This window comes from Cynocephalus volans, chromosome 8, assembly GCF_027409185.1.
Source record: "Cynocephalus volans isolate mCynVol1 chromosome 8, mCynVol1.pri, whole genome shotgun sequence".
Classification (NCBI taxonomy): Eukaryota; Metazoa; Chordata; class Mammalia; order Dermoptera; family Cynocephalidae; genus Cynocephalus; species Cynocephalus volans.
The window spans coordinates 20,004,833-20,031,435 of record NC_084467.1 but is presented as its reverse complement, the minus strand read 5'-3'; the positions used below and the strand labels follow the sequence as shown (position 1 = coordinate 20,031,435).

General features: G+C 40.4%; 1 protein-coding gene across 1 annotated transcript in view; it reads right to left on the bottom strand.

Moving 5' to 3' along the window:
* Positions 1-4,502: 4,502 nt before the first annotated feature.
* MACO1 (macoilin 1) overlaps positions 4,503-26,603 on the bottom strand; it is a 58,607-nt gene continuing 36,506 nt past the window's right edge. Inside the window, exons 8-12 of the mRNA XM_063106194.1 lie at positions 16,398-16,556; positions 15,283-15,465; positions 13,021-13,141; positions 10,647-10,821; positions 4,503-5,661 (exon numbers count right to left, since the gene is read on the bottom strand). Of these exons, the coding sequence (XP_062962264.1) occupies positions 5,459-5,661; positions 10,647-10,821; positions 13,021-13,141; positions 15,283-15,465; positions 16,398-16,556 (841 nt within the window). The 3' untranslated portion in view covers positions 4,503-5,458. The remainder of the gene's footprint in view (positions 5,662-10,646; positions 10,822-13,020; positions 13,142-15,282; positions 15,466-16,397; positions 16,557-26,603) is intronic.

Genomic DNA, 26,603 nt, shown 5'->3' with positions numbered 1-26,603 from the left:
TACAACGAGAAAAAAATCCTTAGGGAAGAACCCCTCCTGTCCAGCGGGGCTGGTGGCTGGCAGCTGGAGGTGAAACAAGACCTCTGGCTAAGGTCACATATGCCCTCTGGTGGCAGCTGGGGGGACGGCTTCCAGCAGCGCTTGTGCTCAAGTCAGTGGTTCTCAAAGTGGAGGCCCAGGACCCAGTCTGAGAACTTGTTAGAAATGCAATTTTTCAGGCCCTCCCCGAGACCTTATGAATCAGAAACTCTGGGGATGGGGCCCAGTAATTTGTGCTTAGGCTATGTCAGTCTGTTCTGATGAACCCTAAAGTTTGAGAACAATTGTTAAAAATAAGGGCATGGTACTGGATAAGTGTGTCAAAGCAGCAGAGAAGACTGGCCGGTTAGCTCAGTTGGTTAGAGCACAGCCTTGTAACACCAAGGTCAAGGGTTCAGAACCTTATACCAGCCAGCTGCCAAAAACAAAACAGCATAGGCCTCTGGTAGCAAAACCCTGTCCTTGATCAAGACCTCCTGCCGAGCAGTCCCAGAAGGGAATGGGGAAGAACCAAGGATGCAGAGAGCGCTAGTGCCAGGCCAAACGCACCTCACCTCATAGAGATCCCTGCCCACACTCACCCCCACCTCCCTCTCAACCCTAAGGATGCACAGCTGGGAAATAGGGGCAGAATGGACCATCTCCCAGAGTAATCCAGTCCAGGCTTCTTGGATGAGGTTTAAAAGGCCCCTCTCTGTTGTGTGAAGCTAAGCCTGGGATTCTCAGGAGAGAAATCAGAAGTACCATGGCAGGGTGATTCCAGAACCCTAGAAAGCCCATCCCAAGGGGATGTGAGACTTGAACTTCAGGCAAAGGCAGGGGAACTAAAAGCAAACATTGAGATAGGAATGAAGCAGAAGCACTCAAAATAAGCCCAAGGAAGGAGGGAGGAAAGAAAAGGAGTGTGGCCCCCTTGGTCAGAGAGGAGCTCCTTTGAGACATCCATTCATCCAGACACCATCAGGAGGAAACACTTTATAACTTGATTACTGTCACAGTGAAAAATCCCCACCCTGACTCACGATGCAGTGGTGCTGGCTCTTGAGAGAGTCGGGTCTAAGGATCCCGCGGGGTGAGGAATGCGTACTCTTCCAGCAGGTTCCCTGCGACATGGTTTCCCAGACAGAGAAGTGATTGTTCTCAGTGCATCCAGCTGTTTAGGAAATCTTTGCACCTGGCTGAATCAAGCAGGAGTTTGTAGAGAGAATCTAACAAGAAAAACAAGTTTTCGGCAGAAACAAGAGACAAGCAGATGGGAGATGTCATAGTAAATATGCTACTTCAAATTTCTTCCTCTCCTAGAAACAATTGTTTATACTTGTCATTCTGATAACACCATTACAGATGCTGATTCAGTTAAGACATGACACTTCAGGTTACATATCTAATCTATTAAGTAACCTTATTTGTTCGTCAAATATGTATTGAGCACCACTATGTGGCAGTCATTGTTCTAGGTTCTGGGGTTACAGCAGTAAAAAACAGACACAAATCTTTGCCATCATAGAGCTTACGCTCGAATGGTGGGGAAACATCAAAGTAAGTAAAAGGTATAAGGCTTAGAGTTCTTCATTTCTTGCACGCCCCCTCTTGTCAATTAAGCTCTTAATTCTAAAATTTCAAAGCCTGACTATTGGCTTTTTCTGGACTAGAAGAGAGAGGCTGACAATGTTTAGTCTTCAGGTTAGCAAAGTCAGCTCAAGATGTGGCTTCTAAAGCAATTAATATGCAGCCAAACACCTGGAGATCTTGTTAAAATGCAGACTCAGATGGGGGGTGAGGGGGTCTGGGGAAGAATTCAAGAGTCTTAACAAACTCCCACAGGAGGCTGGTGCTGCTGGTCCACAGTTGGGGAACATGCTTTTGAGTAGCACGGGTTTAGGAGTCAGCTGTCAAGGACAGAGCTAGCCCCAGGAGCAGGAATTCTTAGCCAGGTTCCTGCCGTCATCATGACTCCTTGCTGTTGGTCTGAACTTCCATGTGGGAGACCCTGGATTGTTTTCCAGGCACTCTTTTGCCTCATGTCACCTAGTCCTCATAGTAACTCCTTCAAGTGCACAGGGCAGCAAGGAAGAACATTTCTTAAAGGTGAGGAAATAGCAACAGGGAGGTTAAGGGTGGTCACAGAGCCAGTGGTGGGAAAGCTGGGAGCAGACGCCTGTTCATGCCTGGAGAGCTTGTCTATGCCAAAGGGCTGTGCATGAATCATAGCAGATGAGGGCCATTAAAGAGGAGGATGCTTTGGGGCAAGTGCTGCTAGGCCTGTGAGGAACCCAGCTCAGCAGTCAGCTTCGTGGAGAGTCATATATAACCAGGCATTTATAGGTCTCAGAGGCTCTTTAACAGGTCTAACTACCAGGGCCTACCTGAACTTGTTTACTTGTTTGACTCAACGAGTTGGCTTTGGGGTAGGTTTCTGGTTTACCCCTTTAGCTCCCTCTGGTGTGGTGTGAATTTTGCAAGCACAATCTGATGGCGGCTGTTAGAAATGTTCAGCCCTCCCAAGTGGCTTTCCATAGCCCAGATAGATGTGGTCATGTGAGCAAAGGGAAGTGGGATGACAGGAGAAAGGACTATTCCTTTCCTTCAGGCCGGGAGTCATGAGGAATAGTCCACTCCCATATTATAGGCTCTCTTGGAAAGATTATCACAGGGAGAATGAACATATGACAGCTATTTCCTTATATAAAGTTGGAAGATGTCAATAAAGAGAGGTTATTCGGCCAGTCAAAACACACTCAGCCTGCTCTCCCTGTAAATATTTAACCATCTAGAATGGCAAACACTGCTTTATGGCATGCAATAAATTATAATGTACTAAGATGTGGAGCCACTTTATGACGATTCTAGAATAACGAAGATGACAACTGGAGATTTTCTTGGTAGGAAAGAATGCACCAATGAAAATGTGGTAGGTAGACACATTCCTTCAGGGAAGGTAAAGGCAAAAGCCAAGCCAAGTCAAGGAGTTTCCCCTGGGGAATTCTTCTCAAGGTATTAAGTGTGGTGTGTCTGCAAGAGACTTAATGGCCAAGACTCAGAAAGGCTATCCAGCAATAAGGACAGAGGGTGAGGTGCCAAGAGCAGAATTTTCCAAAACCAGAGCCAAGATCAATTGTAACAATGGCCAAGAGAGGAAAACACAGGCCAAGAGAGGCAGCTGGCTTCTCAGAAGATGAAAACAGACCAAGCCTCTAAAAACAAGGGAGGACAATATAAGTGGGTACCTTGGAGGCCAGTTCAGGATCAGTAGCAGATAAGAAGCCCAACAGGGTGTGGTAAGTGGACAAACAAGATTCTGGAAAATGGGAGAAGGGGAGGCATTGGTACTCTCAAGATTTTCTCACCAACTACACCCCAACCACACCCCTAACTTGCTTTTTTAGGAAAGGAGGGTTGTACCAGAAAACAAGTCAGCCTTGGTTCTAATTAGAAGCAAGAGAAGGGAGAGAGAGAGGGAGAGATGGAGAATGGATATGTCTGAAGAACAGAAATCAAACCAACTTGGTATCCTGATGGGTTCCTCCCAAATTCTGTGTCTGCCTCCTGCCCGGTGGATCCACTGTGTGGGGCACCACCACCTACCGTGGGGCTGAGATGAGGAGAGAACAAGACAGTGACCATCTAAGCCCCATTCAGAACAATCTACCTCACTGTGCCCTCCTGAAAAGTTAAAAAGGCAGAAAACTGGTTTTATCTGTAAGAAAATGTTTATTCTTTTGAACCCCACAGGAAAAAAAAAAGAATGCAGCCAAGACCAAGTATTTAACGAAAATAGTGTCCCAAAATGCAGCAAAATGGGGGAAACCTCAACACAAAGTCAGTGACAATTTTCCATGTTTTTGCACAAAGACAAAAAAAATTATGACAATTCTGAGTAACACTTTCATGGTGACAATTACACAAGATGACTCAAAAAATGCAAAATGGCAGCAACATGCACACCTGGCTAAAGCTAGAAGTTTTTCTTATCTCAAAATAAGATCTGTGATTAAAAGGATGATTCTTTTTAATACTTCTATTTTACTGACTTGCTTGTCCTACTTAATTTGCTTTAAATGAGATGTACATGCCAATTAACAGGAAATTTTAGAAGAACTATGTCCTTCCAGGATCCATGGCAAGGAAGCAAAACCAATCTATTAGGTTTCTTAATTTTTCCTAGATTCCAAATACAATTTTGCTTTGCCCCCCCTTCCCTCCCCCCCACCCTCATCCTGATTCTTCAACACTTCCAAAAGTTGCCTGTGCAAACACTTTTCTACCAATGTATAATACATTTTTCAAACTGAAATCTTTGTGCAGAGTTTTGAGTTTAAAAGTCTTAAAAAAAAACAAAACCGAAAAAACCCTCCTTGGCACAAGAGCTGAGGAATAGTCAAGCTTCTTTTAAATTGTCAAACACAAGATGACGAAAAGTGGAGAAAGCACAGTTAAATGAAATGGGGGAAAAAAAAAACAACAACCTAGAACTGCAGCTTTTATTAGCCATCATTACAGTCTCTCGTACACAAACATCACCACTCCCTTCCCAAGGTGCTTTCTGGAGGCAAGTACAGGACATGGTGTTTTCTATTAAAAGAAACAGATGTGGCCATGGTGGTAAGGAACAGTCCAGCTACCCACCAGTTTTACAGCAGGATCCACAGTGAGCTTGATACAGATAGAAGATAGATGATGGAAAGGGGGGAAATAGTTTAAAATTATCATGTTTCCTCTTGAAATGTCTTTTCCCAAGGCACTGTGAAGAAGACTGCTGCTATCAATTTTTTAGGACTAAACACACTGATGGGAATATAAACAATTAAGTATACCCCGTCACATTCTTACAGCTAGTCTCCACGCTTAAGTCTTTTCTCAGCTTAAATGATGCTCCTTGAATTTGTTTGGCTCTTGGAGGGACAATCAATTTTTGTTTTCTGTAATATCAATAGTCATCATCTTTAATGTAGCTATAAAATCAAAGCTGGTTATTTAACCCTTTCACTCTAAAAACAAAGTTTTCATTATCATCCCATGTGAATCCAATGTGCAGGTTTTGCTTGCTTATTTAAGAACTAAACAAAATAAAAATAAAGGGTTGAAAAGCAAAAACTCTGCTTTTTTTTTCTTCAAGAGGAAACTATGTAAGAATACATAAAAGGCAAAATTGGCTACTCGAAATCCAAGAACGGTTTTAATGTGTTGGCCAAGAAAAATAATCTGTAAAGTTCTGTGAGGTCTTCTAAAAATTTACAAGAAAAACTGATGGGCAGTTCTGATCAGACTTGGATGTTATCTTCCCCCCCCCCCTTTAAAAAATGACAACATATACAGTCCCACAAAATACAATATAAACTTTTTTATCTTGACTGCCAGAGATGCTCCTTTGTGATGCCTTCTAGTAACCAAATGGTTGGGCAAAACACACAGCTGGTCTTCATTTCTTCAGGGGCTGGTAAACAGAGGCATTGGGGTCAAGTCCAGAGGGGCTGGTCTCCACAAATTTGGAAGAGTAGTGGGGGGAAACAGGGCTTAAGGGGCTGGTGGCTGCACTGTATGTTATGCTGGGCATGACGGCCATGACTTCGGCTATCTTCTGTTTTAGGTCCTTGATTTCCTGGTCTTTCTGAAGGATTTGTCCTGGAAGATCAAAGACCCACCGTTAGCAAGGAAGGAGGGCTCACCCAATACAATGCCATCCTGGGCTAATCCCTGAGTGGATTCGGTTCAGCATGAACATCTCCAGGTTTGATGGTTTGTAAGGGTGGGCAAACTTCTCCTGCAAAGGGACAAATACTAAATATTTTAGGACATACTGTCTTTGTTGACTCTTTTTTTTCCAACCATGGAGAAATGTAAAAAACATTCCTAGTTCATGGGCAGCACAAGAATAACAGCAGACCAAATTTGGCTACAGTTTACTGATCCCTGGCTTAGAAGTAAAAAAGGATTCTGTTCTTATAGGTGTGACTAGAGTAAAGAAGTTGGTTTCCAGGAGCCATGTTTTGAACATGGCAGTCACCTATCACCTATGACAGCCTAAGAGGGGTGCTGATTTTGAAATATGGCTCCATCTGTTTAGTTGGATTGTTTTGGGGGGAGGAAGAACTATCTCTGAGTGTCAGACCAAGGAGTACAGAACAATGGAGGCCTCAGAATCAGTCACAGTACTACACTTTCTGCCACCAGGTTCTCTTATAAAAAACAGATGAAGCTCCATTACTGCTGTACTAGGGGGGATTCCTGAATGACCCAGATCGCTTGCCCTTGCCTCCTGGTTCAGTGGCCCCTCAGACTGTCTGCCCAGCTTGCACTTAGCCAGATGCTTCAGCAACATTCCCCTGTTCAATCTTCCAGCACACATTCCCTATGCTTTAGTTTCTTGATCCAATCAACTCCTGCCTGCCTCAGGGCCCTTTCTGTGCATCTCCTGCTCTCTTTGCAAGGATAACCTTTGAGGTTTCTGTTTCTTCTTCCTCAGCAAAGCTTTCTCTGATCTTCCCATCTAAATCAGCGCCACCCCCCAACTCCTAGATTCTCAACATACCCTAAATTTTCCTTTCTATCACTTATTCTTTGTAATAATGATAATAATGGCAATAACTAACACATAGGGCTTCATATATGCCAGGCACTATTCTAAGTCTTTACATATATTACCTCATTTCTTTCTCACGACAACACTATCAAGTGGGAATGATTATCATCACCAATTTTATAGATGAGGAAACTGAGGCACAGAGAAGTTGAGTGGCTCGCTCAAGGTATGCAGCTAGTGACAGAGCCAGGATTCAAGTCCATGCAGTCTGGCTCCGGAGTCTACGCGCCTACCTACAGCAGCCTTCATGTCTTGTAAGTGTTCTTCTGGTGATGACTTGTGTCCATCCTCTCTCTCTGCTCGAACATGAGCTCCACGAAGGAAGAGATTACGTATACTTTTTTCATCATTGCTATCCCCCTCGGGCCCAGCCCAGTAGAAAGCTGAGATTCTGCAAGTTATGTATCTTACCTCAAGGTCACTTAGTTATTAAGAGGTAGAGTAGGATTTAAACCCAGGACCACTTTGTTCCAAATTCCATGCAATTTCCATCATGTTATGTGGCTCCCTGGTCTACTATGGAAAAGAACATTTAGGAGTAGCCTTTCAGAAATTTAAATGCTTAAAAAAAAAGAGGTTACATTTGAGTTGCACTTATTTTGAGGCTGCTCATGGGTCCTACAGAAGACAATAATATGTTTGCAATGTAAGAGAGCTTGGTGGCATATTTTCTGAAAGGATGTGGTAGAGATAAAAGTCTTTTTGGAACCAGGATGAATCAAATTATATAGAAAGTAGGAAGGAGTTCATTTTGATTTACAAAGTTGGGTGGTTCTTAGAATATTCTGAGCAAGACAGTGGAGGGAGACAGTTGGAAAGACAGCAGCAAAGAGCATAGAAAGGAACTGCTCCTTCTCACTTCCTTCACATCCTCTAAGTTTTGAGCAAGCATCAAACATCCTTTGTTTTTCTTTTTGAATAAAATAAGCCTGTGATGACTAAAATACCTAACAGCATCTGATATATGAGCCACTGTATCTTTTTCCATGCAGATTTAAGTTTAATTTCTTTAATCAGTAACATGCAAACATCTCCAGTCCTTTGGAAAAGACAGTTCTCTTTGCTTGTCATTTTATGAGGACTCCTGGGCTAACAGCAGATCATAGTCCATGCTGGGAAGCCAAGCTACCCTTGGCTACTCAGAGACCAGGTGCTACTCCACTCCAGGGAGGATCTTTTCCAAGTTTGCAAACCCAAGAACACAGGGATGAGGCAGAGAGGGGTGGCTACTCCTTAGGGAGGTGAACCAAGTAGGCAAAAAAGCCAGTGTAAGGTCAGAAGTTCCGCTTCAAAGCAGGATTCCCAGGAACCTTCTTTTTAAAGGCCTTTCCCTGAGTCCACAGATTAATGCAGACTGATTCTCAACCACCTTCTCTTGTTCAATAACCTGGGCCATGCATCCCAAGCTGCTCCTACAGCTTCACTAACTTCTCACCACTTCCATATTCCATCCCTCTGGGGTTCTGGCCTCTTTCTTTGGTTTAGGCCCAAAGTTCCCACTGGCTGATGCTATCTCTTATCTGGGTGTCTGTGGAGCACCTCCAAATGAAACATTCAAAACCAAACTCATTCTCCCTTTTCACTCCTTAAATCTGTTCTGCTTTTAACTCTCGGTTCCAGAAACTTTATCCTCCCAGCTCTCTCAGGAATCTCCTGTCTTTCACTCACCTATCTGGACCTTCCCTGCCTCATATGCACCGCCCCTTTTATAGAAGATAGTAACAGCTTCCTAACTGGCCTCTCTGCCTCCACTCAATCCCACCTCTCAAATTCATCTTTCACACTGCCACTGAAAGGAGATTTTCAAAACAACAACCAGAACATATCACCCCTTCCTCCAGAAGATCTAGGAAGTACCTCTCTAATATGGGTTCATTCCTGGTCCCCCTAATCTCTCACTCTTTTCTTTTATGTCCCCCAGCTACAGGCTGTTGGACTGCTCAACTGGACATCCCCGGCAATATCTTTCTTTTGCTTACCCTACTCCCTCAGATACAAAGTTCTTCCCCGCCATGCTCTGCTCTCACAACTCATCTTTCAAAGCCTGCTCAATACCCCTCCCTTATGAAGCATTCCCCTAATCCCTTCTCTGGCCTTGCTAACCCTCTGCCTCTACCTAATGGCAGCAGGCCTTTCTGCTTGGCTCACCCTTGTTCAGCAATTCTCAAAGTGCAGCCAGGGTCTACAGGGTCAGAACTACCTTCATAATAATACTAAGACATTATTATGCCTTCTTCATGCTCATTCTGTCACGAGCATAAGTGAAGTCTTCCAAAAACTATGCGGTATGTGAAATCACAACAGAATGAATGTAGAAACAGAGATGAGAATTGAACTATTTTCTATTAAGCCAGAAATTAAAGAGAATTGCTATATGTAAAACAATGCCACTTTTCTCAGTAAATTTTTTTGTTTTGGAAAAGTTATTTTTCATAAAAATATGTTCTTTACATTAACATGTAATATGTTTATTACATTATTTAAAATGGATTAATAAACATTTTAAGTTTTAATTTCCAGTAGTAGGTAAATATTGATAGATATAATTCACTTGAAATAAATCTCTTTGCAGTATTTAATAATTTTAAGACTGCAAAGGGGTCCCTGAGACCAAAAACTTGTGCACCATTGCCACAGCAGTTCCCCCACTGGACCCTTTCGTGATCTTCTCTGTCTCCCCTGGAGCTTCTAGGACAATGTTTTGCATAGAGAGTGACTGCTCTGTACATACTTGATGAAATATTATTTTCCTTCCACTAAGTCAAATGTTTGAAAATTTTTTTCAGTACTTTTTTTTTCAGTATTCTATTCAGTACTCTATAGAGCACTCTATTTTTTTTTTAATACCCAATTTAGTAGTCTAACTGATTAGGTGGCTAATCAATTTCTTGAACAAAATCCAAATTTGTTTTCATCAGGTCATGCCATGCTTCTGTTCAGAAGCCCTTCAGAGTTCCCCATGTCAACCAGAGTAAAGTCTCAAGTTCTTTCCATGGGCCATAAATCCAACAGAATCTCTCCATAAGATGCAGTCCCCCTGGAATACCCCCCCCATCCCTATGCATGCTCCCCTTCAGGCCTTGGCACTTGGAGCTCCCTCCACTGGAAGTGCTTTCTCGCAGCTATTTACATGGCTTACTCACTATCTTCTTTTCGGTCTCTGCTCAAGTGCTGCCTAACACTTAGTAGGTAATCATTTGACTGTGTTGGAAGGGATCTTCCATGACCGTCATGTCATAAGAGCAGACCTACGCACACACACATCCTACCTCGCCACTCTTTAATTTTCGTCATTGCACCTATTGCCACCTGACATATTCCCTACTGCCTTGCTCATCGTCTGTCCTCACACAGCTGTATCCTAAGGGAGTCTCTCAGTGCCAAGCACATAGTAGGTCTCAGTAAATATCTGTCCAGTGGATGGCCTGCTCTCTAGACTCTAACCCCACCATTCCCTCATTGTCCGTCTTCACTGCAGCCAAGCAGAACCAGCTGCATCTCAGAACACAAAAGGTCCCAGCTAGCTACCCAGCTCTTACCCACATTATTTCTTCTTTTTAATCTCTCTTCCCCTCACCCCCACCATCCTGCTTCTTTGCTGGGTCAGCCTTTATCATTTGAGCCCCAGCTCAGACATCAGCTCCCATGGGAAACGGCCCTCTCCAGCTCCCCAGACTGGTTTAGTCCCTGCCTCTCTCTTTGTTCCCACAGGTCCTGTATATGCTGCTATGCCAGCACCTTTTGATGGCTCTGCAGTTCTCCACTTCAACAGCACTGTGAGTTCCTTGAACACAGAAATTCATACTCTTCTCTGTATGCCCTGCACTTGACATATTCTCATCTTAAAATATGTCTGCAGAATGAATTAATGTGATGTTTCCTAAATTTCAATGTTGGGCACTTACCAAACCACCTGAAGAGAAAACTGAAATGCCCTTTGGTTCAGAGCGCTAAAGGGAGATCTGCTCTCTGCATCTCTGTGCGTTCTCAGTCACAGCACCTCACCAGGGGCCCGCTGCTCTCCTACCTTGAGCAATCTCGAGCTGCCGCTTTGCATCGCCCAGCGCAGAGAACAGGTCCAGCTTGATTCTTGTCTCTGCACTTAGGCTGTTCTCCAGGTGCTGGGTTTTGTCTTGCATGGCCGAGAGGGCTGACATTAACACCTCGGTGTCCTTCTCATTTTCCTTATACTTGCGAAGCTCCTATCAATATCATCAAAACAGCAATGCTACAAGGTAGTTTTGGCATCGATGTCTATAAATTATCCTGAAATCACAAATTAAATCCCACTATTCTTGACCTGGCCACTAGAAAACAGAATCCTGGTGTTTCATGGATTTAGATCTCACCACTTTCAGTAAGTGCCAAATGTATTTATATAGTGATATGCACACACAAAAACACTTAGTAGATAATCTTTTGACTGTATTGGGCATGTGTCTAGATAGCAATGGACTCTGCCTCTATATAAAACACTTTATTACAAGGCTAACTCAAAACCACGGAGAAGTTTTTCATTGCTGGCACTTGCAAATGTTGCTATCATGTTGTGGTCAAATTTGCCCAAAACTCTTCTCTCAATCTGCACTAACAACTGTAAAAAATGTAAATTATTTTGACAGGGCATACCATAGAATAAACCCACTTAAAACAGGCAGTAATGTGGCTGATAAATATATATAAATATCTGAATTTTTTCTTTTTAAGAGAGAAATTCAAACTGAGTTCAGAAATAATGAAGAGTTCAAAGAAGAAAATGAAAATTACCCATAATCACAACATTGCAAAATTTGACATATTTTCTTTCTTTTTTTTTTTTTATTGGCGGCTGGCCAGTACAGGGATCTGATACCTTGAACTACGACTGAGCTAACCATCCAGTCCTTGATATATTTTCTTTTGATCTTTTTAGTGCATAATTGAAATAATAGCATATGTACAGTTTCGTATACAGTCTTTTAAAAACTTATATAATCTCAACTATTCTTTGAAACTAAAATTTTTAATGGCTGTATGATACTCCTGCATGTTTACGTACTATAATTTAAATCAGTCCCATTGTTAAGATTTTTCCCAATACCATAAACATCCTTGTATATCAATCACTGGTGAGATTCTTAAATATTTACCTTAGGCTAGATTCCTAAAAAGGGAAATACTTAAAAAGTGCATGAATTTTTCCAGAAAGTTACACTCCTACAAACAACATATGAGGGTCTATTTTCTCAATCCTCACCAAGACTGATATTATCATTTAAAAATTCTTTGCTCATTTCACAGGAGAAAAATGATATCTAATTTTAATCTGCATGTCTTTGATGACTGATGAGGATATATTCTTAGGTTCTTATTAGTCATTTGCATTTCTTCTGTGAATTATTTGTTCATATCCTTTGCCTATTTTTCTGTACACCTGAGTTCTTCTTAGCAATTTTTCTGAGTTATTTACGTATTGAGAGTATTAATTCCTTATTTATAATATTTGTTGCAATATCTGTACCTTCCCCAATTGATTTTTTTTCTTTTTTTTTTTTGCTTTGTAATTTCTTTTATTGCACTTATGTTTAAGTCTTTCCTTGTTTCAAGATCAAACAAATTCTGCTATACTTTCACCTAGTTTTTATTTTTTTACTTTCACCTAGTTTTTTAAAAAATTTTTTCTTTTTTCTGCATTCAACTCATCTGGAATTTCTTTTAATGTGGTATGAGATGGGCCTCTAATTTTTTTTTTCCAGTTATCTAGCTAGTCCAAAGCCTTTTATTGACTAATCCTCACCTTTCCCACCTAGCTCCAGTGCCACCTTTACTATACACTTTATAGGCTTTGTCTCTAGGTCATCTATTCCACTCCACTGATTTGCCAGTAATTTCTTACCAGTCCCACATGATTCAAATTACTATAACTTACAATACATGACAGTTTTAGATGCCAAATACTTGGCTAAGGTACACACAGCCCCAAAACTGGCTATGTCCACAGGATTGGCACCTTTCCTCATCCATCATCACTACTCAGAACCACAATCTGCAAGGCTCAGAGTCATCTTGGAGGGTCAATTCTGTGGCAATGGACTGAAGATTAGTGATAGGAAGAGATGTGTAAATTCCTAAAGACACTAATCTGGCCTATAGCCTAAAACAATTAAATGAATCTACAGTAAGTCAAATCCTGGTATAAAACATGTCAAGAAACTATCAACATTTCTGGTTTGTATTAGAATCTGGCTATATTAAATATAACTTGAAATGACCTGGGCAAGATTAGAACTTAATAGAGATTTTCAGATGCAATGGGATTTGGTCTGTATCAAACGGCATCATCTCCACATTGCAACATAGAGCACAAGTCTAGCACAGAAAAGGAATTCAAGGATGAGAGAAGTCTTTTATTGTCCCATTACCTGAACTTTCAGTTCTAGTTCTCTGATCTGGTCTTCTTTCACCTTCATGTCCATTGTGAGCTTCTTGCCCTCAGCTTCTAGTTCTCTGATCCGATTCCGTAAGGTTTCAGTGCACTCTCCCCTTTTAGAAAAGAGAAGGAAATAAAGGAATTTAAAAGATTATAGGTTTACTTATAGCAGGATTGACATTTCTCATATACTCTAGGGTCTGTCAGGTTTTAACTTTTGGTTCGTTCTCACTATTTTTTGATAATTTCAACAATTATCTAAAATAATTATCATTAATTGTGTGCCTATGTGAGCCAGGCACTAAGCTAGGTACTCTACCCATACCACCTTCTTTAATCCTTATAACAACCTAGGGTATATTATCCCATTTTGCACATAAGAAAACTGATGCTACATAGCTATAATACTAGTCCACCTAGCTTGCATGCCACAGAACTGAGAAAAGAATTAGGTTTTTAACCTTCCTAATTCAGCAAACTTCCCATCAGACCATGGTGACTTGAGGCAATGCCCATAAAGCTAAGCAAGACAGAACTGAACATGTACTGTCTCAAGCAGGGGGCAGTGAGCTAAGAAAAAAAATTTTTTTCCCACTTTTGAGGGGCTATGCATCAGGAATTTCACCTTTCTTTAGTCACGAAGTTGCCACAAGCCTGGAGTAAACAGAAAAAAGGAGAAGCATTAGGCTGCTTCTCAGGGGATAATAAGGATGAGCTAAAAGAGATGATGGCAATGGACAGTGCGAAGATGCTGAACTGTTTAGGTTCCAGATGAAGAACATGGGTGTCCTCTGCCTACCAAAAAGGAAGGTCCAGTGAGAGATTTACTTAAGAATAAAAACAGCTCTACATAAGTGATGGCAAACAAGGCCCATCAAAGGATAAGACCAAAACAAATAAACTTAACTGGAAGCAAAGGATTTAGGGTAGACAATGAAACCAATTTACTGATTGGCACGGGAGATACTAAACAATATGGTTAAGGAATTGCTGTATTCTCCTCAGTGGAATTTAAGAAAAAAGGGTAGGTGCTGAATGAATTAAAAAGAGCACAGGCCACATTACATGTCTGATGTTCAGGAAAATCTCCTGCAAGAATACGTGCTTCAGAAATGCTTACGTATCTTTAAACAAACAACCCCACATCCTAGGCAGGCTAGTCAAGGCTCTTGTAAGTCCGTATAGATGCTGATGGGCCAACCAAGCTCGGCCATCTGCAGTCTAGAGTCTGCTGGGGGATGGCAGGATCACACAGGAGAAAGAGTTCTCACTCACTGTTATTTCTTAAAAGGTGAAACGATTATTCTGCAAATGCCAGAACCCCAAAGAAGGCTATTAACATGCCAAAGGTTGGCAAGTAAATTAATTGTTTAATACCACAAAGCAAACCTCAAGGAAGTATTACATTCAATTATACCACACAGATACAAATTAGGATGGAAATTAAAAGTGAAATAAATAATAAAGATTTACCCTCACTCTGCATCTGCAAACCTATAACTGACCCCACCAAGCAGATGAACTTCACTAGTCCAAAAAACAAAGAAAAAAGAAACAGTGATCAAGTGAAGTAAAAGCCAGAAAAAAAAAAAGGCTCTTAACTATCTTCTTTCCTTGCTGGAATGCAGACGGCAGTTACATATCAGTTTTTGGAATATTTGCACATGAGGTACTTCTCAATGGTACAGGAAGTAGACCCGAATTTTCATCACTCAACAAATTCAATGTTATCTAACAGAGACTTATGTTTCCTTATTTTTCAACTCATTTGATAGTTTGCTGATAACAGATGTAAGCAGTCAGTACACAGTGCTTGGGCAACCAAGATTTACCTTTTTGTATTTTAAGATAAAAACTCCAGAAACACACATACACTTAAGTGTGGAGAGTAATGATAGCTCTGTAAAGGAAACAAAATTCCAGATGGAATCTCTCAAAGCATTTAGTAATCATCAGTCTTACAGAAAGTGACTGGAAAACTTTTCATGAACTTTATGTCTTTTGCCTCCCAGGTATGGCAGGCATAGTGGTTCCCTCATCCCATTTTATAGATGATGTCACTGAGGCATGAAGTTGTTATAAGACAAGGCAAATGGTCACAGATGAAGTTTAAACTAGTGAATAAAACAGTACTTAAAAGCAATCCATCTGTGCATGACTTTTGTATGTCCAATCCTGCCCAAGGCATCAAATTCCCATGTCTTGGTACAAGGAAAGCCAACCTTGAATTAACACTCAGGTGACATGGACATACCTAGATGCAGCAGCAAATGCAACAGCCCGGGCAGCAGTGGCTTCTTCTAACTTCTTCCTTTTTTTCTCCTCCATTAACTGCTTTTCTACAAAACTTCGGGCTTCCTGCTCAGCTTTTAGCTTTTTCTCCAACTGGCTGATATTCTGCTTGTCTTTTTGCTTCATTTGCACAGCATTATGTAACCTATATGGAAAAAATTGTCATACAGTCTTACAATTAGGAATGCCCACTATAAAAGCTTGAGAAACATGGCTTTTCTTTATCATTTTAAGTCTAAGTAAACAGGAGGTTTGAACAGCAAATCATAAGTGCCGAGGGAAAACACATTGTCATTATTATTTAATAATTCCTAAACATTAATAAACAAGTTGCCTTACGAGACAAAGAATCTGACCTGGCCTTTGCTCTGTCAAGTGATCTACAGAAGGTAGTTGAGAAAATAGGATAAAACAAGTTTGTAACATAGGGGAAGATAATTGCAGAACTAATTCTAGTGTCCTAGAGCACCTTGAAAGAACTTCATTCAGTCCAACCGAAGAACCACTGACGTCCCACTGAAACTGAAGCAAGGAGAGGAAGGTCTTTCTTTTCCTGAATATGATTATGCTGCAGCCTACTGCAGCCTTTCCTTTCCAGCTCTGGGATGTTTTCTCAGAGTATCCCAAAATCACTGAGAGTCACAGGATGCTTAATTTCAGATAGAAATTCCAGCTCTAGTCCCTTTCCTGCCTACCACTAGCCCTGGCTTTACTTAACAACATGCAGTGAAGTTTATCATTGGGATGTTCTCTACATATCAATGCTAGAACCACCAGAAACATTGGTCATAACATATTATCACAAAAGCTCCATAACCATTTTAAACTGAGAAGAAGTTATTAAATGAGAAAAAACAAAATAGTAATATTAGTAAACTATTTTGTTACAACAAAATAAGTATTTATTTTATATACATGTTGAATATCTGGTACTAAATTAAATATTTTAAACATTTTATTTAAAATTCTCTCAACTAGGTCCCTTTGTCACCACAAATCTTGTGCTTCAACCCCAGGAAGCAAGAGAAACAGTGAGGCTACTTGGTTCATGGTCAAAGGCCCAGAAGGTGCACGTACTTGTTCTGCAGCAGCTCATTCTCCTGCCGGAGCTGGCCCATTTCTGAGCGGATCCCTCGCTCGGTGCTTGAGAGGGAGCTGATCTGACTGCGGAGCTCTTGTTCCACTTGCCTGCTGGCCTGCAGGTCAGCCTTTAACTTTTTAATATCTTGTTCCAGCCTAGGAGAAGGAGAAACACAACATTTCCATCTGGGAGAGGGCACCCACTGGACTCTGTGAGAGACTGCTGGGTAGATAGCAGAGGACTCTGATGGCAGCTCCTGCCATTATGAGGACTCCTGTCTGCAATCTGCTTAATTTTATTGAGTGATTGTGCCTGGGTCTCCACCTCTTCCCACTAAGGGGTAACTTTGATTTCTCCCAAATGTTTGTGAACACTGACAGGTGAAGATGGTGCTTGGGAGTATCTGAGCTGTTAATAAAGGAGGAGGGGAAGGTAGAGAGGATAGCTGAAAGCTAAGATCCCCTCCCCACTGGTAACTTTTCCATGCCCCTTGGCAAGGGAGGTATGTTAAAACAACCAGCTCATGACCCAACAGTTACTGCTTTAAGATATCCTGATAGGCTCTGGCTGGTTAGCTTGGTTGGTTAGAGTGAGGTGTTGTAACACCAAAGTCAAGGTTTTCAGATCCCCTCCCCTTACCCACCAGCCATAGGGGAGAAAAAAGAGATTCTGATAGATTAGAATCTACTGAGATTCCCTCCCACCATGGGCCTAGAAGAAAACTGTGTGAGAACTTCCTGAAATTGCTAATGTCCTTGCTAAATGATGTTCGCACTCCCGTGTTTATTGCAGCTCTGTTTACAATAGCCAAGATATGGAACCAACCTAAATGTCCATTAATAGATGATTAGATAAGGACACTGTGGTATATATACACTATGGAATACTACTCTGCCATAAAAAAGAATGAAATACTCCTATTTGCAACAACATGAATGAACTTGAAGAAACGTTGAGTGAAACAAGCAAAGCACTGAGGGATAAATACTGCATGTACTCACTCATATGTGGGAACTAAGAGAGAAAGGAAGGAAGGAAAGAAAGACCACAGTAGTACCGTGATCCAACATAGGGAGGGAACATTCCTAGCGCTACAAATTGGAGTGGGGGGGGAAGTTGGGGGATAATTGGGTGGGGACAAATGGTACAAAAGTAATTTCTGGTAATGGGTATGCCCCCCCATATGAATCTGGCTCTCACATTATGGGCAGGAGGGGGGACAATCAGCTTTGTATCTCATGAATATTCATAATAAATTTTTTAAAAAAATGATGTTCACACTTCTGTTGATTGTGGCAGAAGAGCTCATTAGACTCAACAACAATGAGAAAAGGAACAAATTACATGCTCTAAGCATCATAAGAAAACTCCACCTATGTACTGAAGCCTATCTTTTCTCTTGAATTCCTTACTCCTGTTCCATTTTCTGTAATACAACAATAGTTTCATTTTAAGTGATATATTGGGGACCTATATGTGCACTTGTAGTACTGAAAAAGGTCAACAAAAAGTGTAAAAAGCAAGTCCCTTTCTTCATGAGAGGACTTTACAATTTCATTAGGGGCCAAAAAATATATAATTAAAATGATTAAGCAATAACACTAAGCAGGCCATGATTAAGTAACATGCTAGAACGAATAATAATAATAATAATAACAGCTACTGGGCTGGCCCCGTGGCGCACTTGGGAGAGTGCAGCGCTTGGGAGCGCAGCGGTGCTCCCGCCGCGGGTTCAGATCCTATATAGGGATGGCCGGTGCGCTCACTGGCTGAGCGCGGTGCGGACGACACCAAGCCAAGGGTTGATCCCCTTACCAGTCACAACAAAGACAAAAAATAATAATAATAATAATGACAGCTACTATTTAATGAGAACTTATGTGACAGGCATTGTTCTATAGGCTTTAATGGTATGAACTCATTTAATCTGCACAACTATGGGCTAAATGCAGTTATTACTCCCATTTTTACAGAGGGAAAAATCTAGGCTAGGGAAAGTTGCAGCCCAAGGGCACTGAGGCAGTCTGGCTCCAGAGTCCATTCTCTTCACCACTAGGTCAAACTGTAACTACATCATCCATAGTATGGTACAGGTGTGCTACATGAGTTCTGCAGCGAGAAGACCGGGAAAGGCTTTGCAGAGAATATGGGAATTGTGTTGGGCCCTGAAAGTTGGGCAGTATTTGGAAAAGTAGAAGGGGATGAGGGGACATTTTAAATGAGGGAGAAAACATGCTCAAAAACTCAGAGACAGAAACAGCCATAGACATTTGGAAGCAAGCAATCAATCTGGCCTCTGAGGAAGGCTTGTACTGGATAGGAAAAGATAAAATGGGTCTGGCAAACAGGACTGTGGAGAGAGGCACTGAAGGTCAGGCCAAGGATGGCTACCACATGAGACTTAGAAGATAACCTTTTCCATCAGAATAAAAGTTCACAGTAGGGAAAAGTTTGCTGTGACAAGACTTTTGGGCATGTCACTAATCCAGCATACCAACAGAACCAAGATTTCTACAGGGTAACGGTGATCTCTCTTTGGAACTATCAGCTCCACAGTCTAAGTCCTTATAGACATGTTTTATTAAGCACTAAATCTTCAGGGCCTACCACTGTGATCCATGCTTTGATTAATACTTAATACATGTTGCTAAAACCAAAGAGCAACTTTATTTAACTATCTACCTTTAAGCAACTTAAAAAAAAAAATCTCAAAACCCCCAAATCATAAGATGGTGATGGTCATCTTGCAGGTGCAGGAGCCAGTCCTCCTGTCCAGTGCTTGGGAGCATGACCTAGAAACCTTGTGTTTCAGAAGCACTGCTGGCTCTCCTGACACAGCTTGCTCCCCAGGGAAGGCTCGCTCACAAGTCAGCATCACTCCACACTTTGCCTATCGCCAGGGTTATTCCAGTTGAATGTACTCTCAGAACTGCTCTGAACAATTATGTACAGATCCGCATTTATACCATCGCCACACTGTTCCTCATTCACCTGAAGTAACTCAAAGGATACATTCCAAAACAGGTCAATGTTGTCAGGTTATCCTCATTAAGAAGTTTCGCTGAAAAATGTGTTAGGTAGTTATCTTTCTTGAGAAGATGAATTCACAGTCTGAGGATCGCATTTTTAGTAGAAAGCGTAAGTTTTTAGGATGAGAATAGGGACTTAGTATGGTAGTAATGGGTTTAGGGTCAGGATTCTAGACTCAACTCTGGTGCCAACTCCGTGACCCTGGGCAAGGCATGTAACCTTCCAGGCCTCAGTTTTCTCATCTGAGGCTGATGATCTCTAAAGTTTCTCACAGTTTGGTCTAGGATTTCTAAGCCTGACACATTTACAGACCACTGCTGATTTTCTTCTTCAGATTAGCAAACTAGGCTGTATCACATGCAGATGCACGGGGGTCAAGTTCCACACAACCAGCCCACTGGGGCAAAACGTGCCACAGTTGAGAATGAAAGAAAAATGAAATCTGTAGAGGCCAGATGTCAATAATTCTGTAGTTACTGCTTTCTTTTCATCTTTAAAGGCCAATTTTCCTACCACAAACTAAGAATAACAATATTTATTTTAAATGAAATTTTAGAGTTCCTTGAAAAATGTAAAAATCCAAGAGCTGAAACCCATTTCTAGTTATGAGGCTAAAATGTGCAAAATATCTAGAATATAATTTCTGGAGACCACAGAACACTAAACAGCATTTTTTTACTGTGAAACTTCTATGAAAATTTTGTCAAAGACACAATACAACAAAAGTAAAATGAAGTGGTTACAAGAGTATGTTTGTTTTGTGAAAATTCATAAATTGTGCACTTAAGATTTGTGCACTGTTGTGCATGTATACTTTGAGAAGAAAAGGTTTATTTAAAAAATAAGACTGACTTAATCTCACAGGACATAGAACTAAAATGCTTCAGGATTTTCATAACTACTACCATTAATTTCATAAAACTGAATTATTGTCCAAACTGTTACAGCAAACCTATGAGTTAACACCTGCATTCCCAGTTTAAGAAACACTGACTGTTCTACAGGAACATTGCCTACTAACATGAAAGATAACTTAAAGTGCTAAATGGCAAAATTCTCAGTAATATTTAAAACTTATGATGGGCAATTTTTCATTGCCTCTCTACAGAAAGCATTAATTTTACCTGGAATGTCCACTATATATTTCAAATACTTACTGAGGTAGGCAGTAGAATGATTTACAACCCCATATTGGATTTTTTATTTCAAATGTAATACCCAGTCAGTATTAAAAACTGAATAAACAACAGAAAAGTATAAAGAATAAAAATGTAAATAACTCATAGTCCTCTCTCATCCAAATAGAACCACTCACTTTGCATTTGGTGTGCTGCTTGATGTAGTCTTTTTTCTATTTTTTCACAAAAGAAAAACATTTTATATTGGTGAGAACACCACATATACAGCTTACATATCCTAAGCACCTTCCCAAACTATTAGAAATTCTCCATAGAACAATTTCTGCATAGGGCCTGCCCGTGGCTCACTTGGGAGAGCGTGGTGCTGACAACACCAACTCAAGGGTTAAGATCCCCTTACCAGTCATCTTTAAAAAAAAAAATTCCTGCATAATAATCCACTGTATGGATCCTATTTTCTAAGATATATCTCAATTTTTTGCATTTGCTTAATAGAAAAATGTATGCCATGAGTTTTAAAAGAATTATGTGAATTAGTAAATTGAACTGAATCAAGCCAGTCAAGTGCTAGGGGCATTTATTAAAGAGATAACTACTACTTGTCTTAATGGCATACTTAACCCTTTGGTGCTGAGGGTCAATAATTCCTAGGCAAAATGCAGATATAATTTATTAGTGTGAAGTACCAAGAAGTTCTGATTAAATGGTGTTACGAGGTTAATGCAAAATCTTCAAATGTATTCATGAGATTTTATTAAAATGTCATTAACTGAAACCTAAATTAGAAGCAAGTGGTCAGGAAGAAAGTGAAGCAAAAGTAATAGTTTATAACCCTTGAAACTAATTTCAGTAAACAGGAATCAAAATAAAGGAGGAAAAAATTAACTCACAAGCTCACCCTTTTATTAGAGCTAAGTCCCCACTCTCTTCCCTACACTATGAAATTTTAAGTGATAAAAGGGAATTTTCTTCCAGGAGAGCTACAACCTCATCAAAAAAAACTGGGCCAGACACATCTTAACCAAACATTAGGAATTCTTGGCCAGGAAAGCACTTCTTGCTTGCTTAACTCCTGTGGAAACAGTTTTCATCATTACAAAGGCCTGCCTAATGGCATCACCACTATGGACACAGACAGGGCCCGTGGCAAAGATGGAGTCTATGTGTATGATAAATATGTCCATTTTTGCCCAATTGTACAAACCGAGGTTCTAAACTGTTACATATTAGGTCCACCAGGCAACTTTCCTAGCCTGATAATTTTAAAAGATAGCACTTAACTCTAAAGAAGCTGTGAAGCTACCTCTGATCCTTGCTTATTACTTAACTCACAGGCAAGAGTTGAAACCCATCTCTAGCAGCACTTCCTCAGGTTCCTAGATCAGATGCTGAGCTGACTTCAAAGCAAAATCAAAGTTGCAGATCCCTCTTACCCATTCCAGACCTTAATTATATCTCATCTTCTCCCTAATCTTACCCAACTAACCTTACTAATGTAAACGATTGATAATTATTTAATTTTAAGAGGAAAAGATTTTACATTTTAATTAAGTGGTAATCTCCTAACTGACCAAAAGAATGAAGTTCAAATGCTAGCCTTTCGGGCAGGCTAAATAGGAAAAATATCTTTCAGAATCTGGAAGAATACTCACTAATAAAACAAAGTATAGTATTCAAGTGTCAGCTCTTAGTTGAGATGACTATTGTCTTTAAGTATCTGAAAAGGTAGGGAGATACTACGTCTAAATGTTTGTAATTCTTATATTATTTTGTAAATTACTTAAATTAAAACCCACACCACTACGACTTTATTGAAAGTTTAAAAATCTCCAGTGGATAATGCCAATAACTTCACGGTTTTATGAAGCCTGACTGAGAACACAGGGGAAGTTTAAGGCACTAGGGCAGTAAATTTCCCCAGGAAGCAAGTCCTGGGAAAAAGAGGCAGACCTTTTCTCAGACAGGACTTCACCTAGGGATGACTAGCCTCCCCAAATACTCTATGAGTCACAGCCCATACCACTACAGAAAACTAGCTAAGTGAATATATCTGTGGGCTGCTGGCTGGACCCCACGAGCCCATCGGGAAGATGAGGAGCTTTGCCTTTGCAGGTTATCTCTGAACTCTAAAGAGCTAATGACAGAGATGCTCTAGGCTCTGCAACACAGAGCTTACCCTGCTGCTTGCTCTGTAAGAGAAGGGGCTTCAGAAAGTCATCTCCAAGTTATATAGCAATGTGACTGAAAGGTAGGTTTTCTAACAAACCCCTCACAACAGCCAAATGACTCACTCTTTGTTGTCAGACATGTTCTGCCTGTAATTATACCATCCCCTTGGGAGGAATGGCCTCCATCGTTCAGTCTCTCCCATTCTTCAAGGCCCAGTTAATAAAACAACAAAAATTAAACAAACTGTCCAGCATGAAGTGCCCAAAGTTCCCTCTCATTCTGAAACCCTAATGACCTCACTACTGGTGCTTCATGTGTGGCACTAAACCATTGCCCTGTGCTGGTTTTTTGCTTTTTTGTATTGTTCTAGTATTTAATCACTTCCTGTGCATGTACCTTATTTCTAACAACATTATAAGTTCTTTAAAGCCAGGGACTAACTGTGCTATAAATTAAAGCTGGCACTGTATTTCTAAAGTTCCTCCCAATCCTTATAGATCATGACACTAATCCTCACTCTGTGTTCATCTCCTGAATGCTCAGAAGATAGAGCCGGGTCAGTGTTATGACATATGAGATTCTGGAAACTATCTACAGCTGGCCATCAGATTTTAAATTTAAACAGTGGCTGAAGAAGACAGGGGTAAATGGGCATTTGCTTATGAAGAAGGAAAGTACACATGAAAAGAATGAATGAAGAGCAACTGCTTCATCTTGATAAGTACCTAATTCCATTAGGAGTTCCCCTGGTACACATTAATCATACAAGACAAGACTTGTTTAGGGACCACACAGCTGTCGGTGCAAAAAGCTGAGCTCATAAATCAAAGCTCTGTCCCCAGAAGAAATACCAATTACTCTCTGTACCAACTCCCTCCCCACCCTTCCTTTCCATGTCATTCATACCAACAGGACAGGCAGCATGGGTCATTCACAGAAATAAATGTATTCTAAGTATATATATGGTAGATGTATCCCATCTTAAGTGAGGCCTACTCCGACTTGAAGCTGCTCTGGTATATTCTATAAACTGCAGCTTTTGAGATAGTGACATGAAGCTGCCTCAGGTCTCTTTTGTGGTGACTACAATTGCTTACCAGACACAAGTGTCCAAAAATAACCGATAGCCTGATGACCTGATTATTAGGTGAAACCATATTACAAAGTGTCTTATGTCTCTGTACCATAATCTGTCAAACACAAAAGGCAAACACATTAATATTCCTTAAGAAATACAAAGAGAGAAAAAAACTGTAGAGACTTTCACACAACTGGTGATATAGGGAAATAGGGTACTGACTTCTTGAAGTTCTTTAAGAATAAAGATATGAGTACCAAGAACTACTATTTTTAATAAAGTCTTCAAAGAAATGTGGTCAGATTTGATAGTATGTATTAAAGTCTTTAAAATGTTCATATCTGTTGATGCAGCAATTGGAGATATACACAAAAATTTATGTAAAAGGGTATATGTTGTAATAAAAAAATCAGAAGTACTTAAACATTCAACAGAAGATTGTCTAAATAAATTATAGTATAGTATATTCATGTGTCTGCTATAAAAAATTAAATAATTAAAAAATCATGGAGGAAGAATATTCAATGACATTGAGAGAATGCTCATGATATAGTCAGTAGAAAACACAAGTTACAAAACACTATACATAGTATGAGCTCAGTTTAGTAAAGAGAATATGTATATACAAGATAAAAAATGCTGAGAAGATAAATAGTAGTTATCTCTTCATATTCAAAATCAGATGTAATAAATACGCATTAGTTATTTTTAACATTTTAATTATTTTATAAATAGGAGAAAAGTTATTATAAAGAGGAGGTTGTTCAACTTTCCATGGCTGTTCAGTATTCACTGTTACTCTTAGATTTGCCCATGTCACAGGCCAGTTTCAGTGTAACCTGAAAGCCCTTGGGAAAATCCAGCTCTTTTACTTTATAAACTTTTTAAGTCACTCCAAAAAAGGGGAACTTAACTTTCTAAAGTACATAATGCATCAGTTCCTAAATCTACATCAACTACTTCCTATTCATCAGTTCCTATTAAAACAATTTTTCTAAATCTAGATTCTAGAGCTATGCCTATTGTCTTGTTCTGGTTCTCTGGAAAGATCTCTCGGCTACACATAACACTGGCCACAAGAGAGCAGGCATTGCTCTGACATGGGCTAGACTGTACCACACATACTACAAGGGATGGTACTGAGAGGTCCAGATTCTAAATCAGTGCACATGTAAAGTCTGTGAATAACCAGGGCCCACATCCTATGTTTTGGTGTATTTTGACCCAAGAACAAAGTAGAAAAATATCTTGACGGGGTCTGAAAGCCTCATAGTTAGATGTAGGGATTCAACAGTAACGGGGGTGACCTTTGACTCTGGGGAAGGACTGTCTACATGTGCCTGTTTTCCAGGAGCACAGGAAAACTGAAGGAGAGAAGGCAAAAAGGTCCCATTAATAGATGGTAGATTAGGTCATGGGATTTACCAGATATTCCCTAACAGAAAAGTCCTTGCCATAGGATAGTTAAGTTTTGATTGGTGGGGCCAAGGGGAGGGAAGGAGCAAAATACAAGCGTAACAGGAAAGGTCAGGAGCAGAGGTTGCAAACTGGCAAGCCAATCTGGCCCATAAATATGTTGATGTAAAAAAAATATTTTTAAACTGGGATATTATATATAAACATAACTATTTTCAGCATCTCTTCAAAATATCAGATTTGGCAACACTGGGCATGCCATCCCCTATGGTAACAACTGGCTGCCCCCTCTGGAAGGGTTTAAGCTCCCAAACTCCCAGGTGCTGGTTACAGTACTGAATGCAAATGAGGAACACACTAGACCCCAGAATGCTCCCCCTAGCCTGCCCCACTGGTTCCTGTGTCCTGTCCCATTACAGGAGTCTGAGTCCACAATACTTGCTCAAGAACCAGCAGGGGGTGGGGGGGGAGGGGTAGGGTGGGGTAGAGGTGAGGGTAGGGTGGAGGTAGGAGTAGGGTGGAAGCGGGGAGTAGGGACAAGGGTCCTTTCCAGTTTTTTATTTTGTGTTTCTGTTTTGAATCTATTGGAACACTAACAAGAAAGGTGAAATGTACCTTATGATAGATGAGAACTGTCATTCTTCCTATAAAAAAGAAAACAAAACTTGTTTTAATCCTGAGAGTCCCAGCTGGCTTGAAGAAAAGATCTAAGAGGTCTCCAAGAGATTTTCAAAGCCTGAAATACGCCCACACTGGCAGAGTATACAAACAGCCAGTTTCTGAATGACAGCATGAGAAGTTTTTGAAGAACATGGTTCCTTTTCCTTGGGGTTACCTCCCCTTCAGGGAATCTACCCTTAATCCCCTCAGCTGAAAACAACAATTCATTATGTGCTAGCAGAGGTACTAACTCAGAATTTAACACAAAGCCTTTCAAGGTTTTGTAGTAGTTCCTTCCCAATTCTAATGAGGAAAATTTCAGTCTACCTCAAAATCACTGTTTTGATAGAATAAGCTCTCAGGACTCAACATAAAACTGTTTCTTACGTGGACCCTCCCCCCAAATAACTTACATGTTATTTCACAGTTTATTCATCTACACAACATAATCATCTTCCTGTTTGATCACCTGGATATGGAGGCATTGGGTAAATTCCTTGCTTAACTTCATTTATGCCTAGTTTCTAAAATGCCATATGGCTTTCAAGTCACAAAATAGCCCTATTTAAGTATAAAATATCATGGCTTTATTACCATATTTACACCCCAAAATATTATAGTTTTAAATCCCTGCAATGGTTAAAATAGACTCCAACTATTGTAAATTAATATAAACAGGGTTAATCAAGTAAAACTAAACATACCTAAAA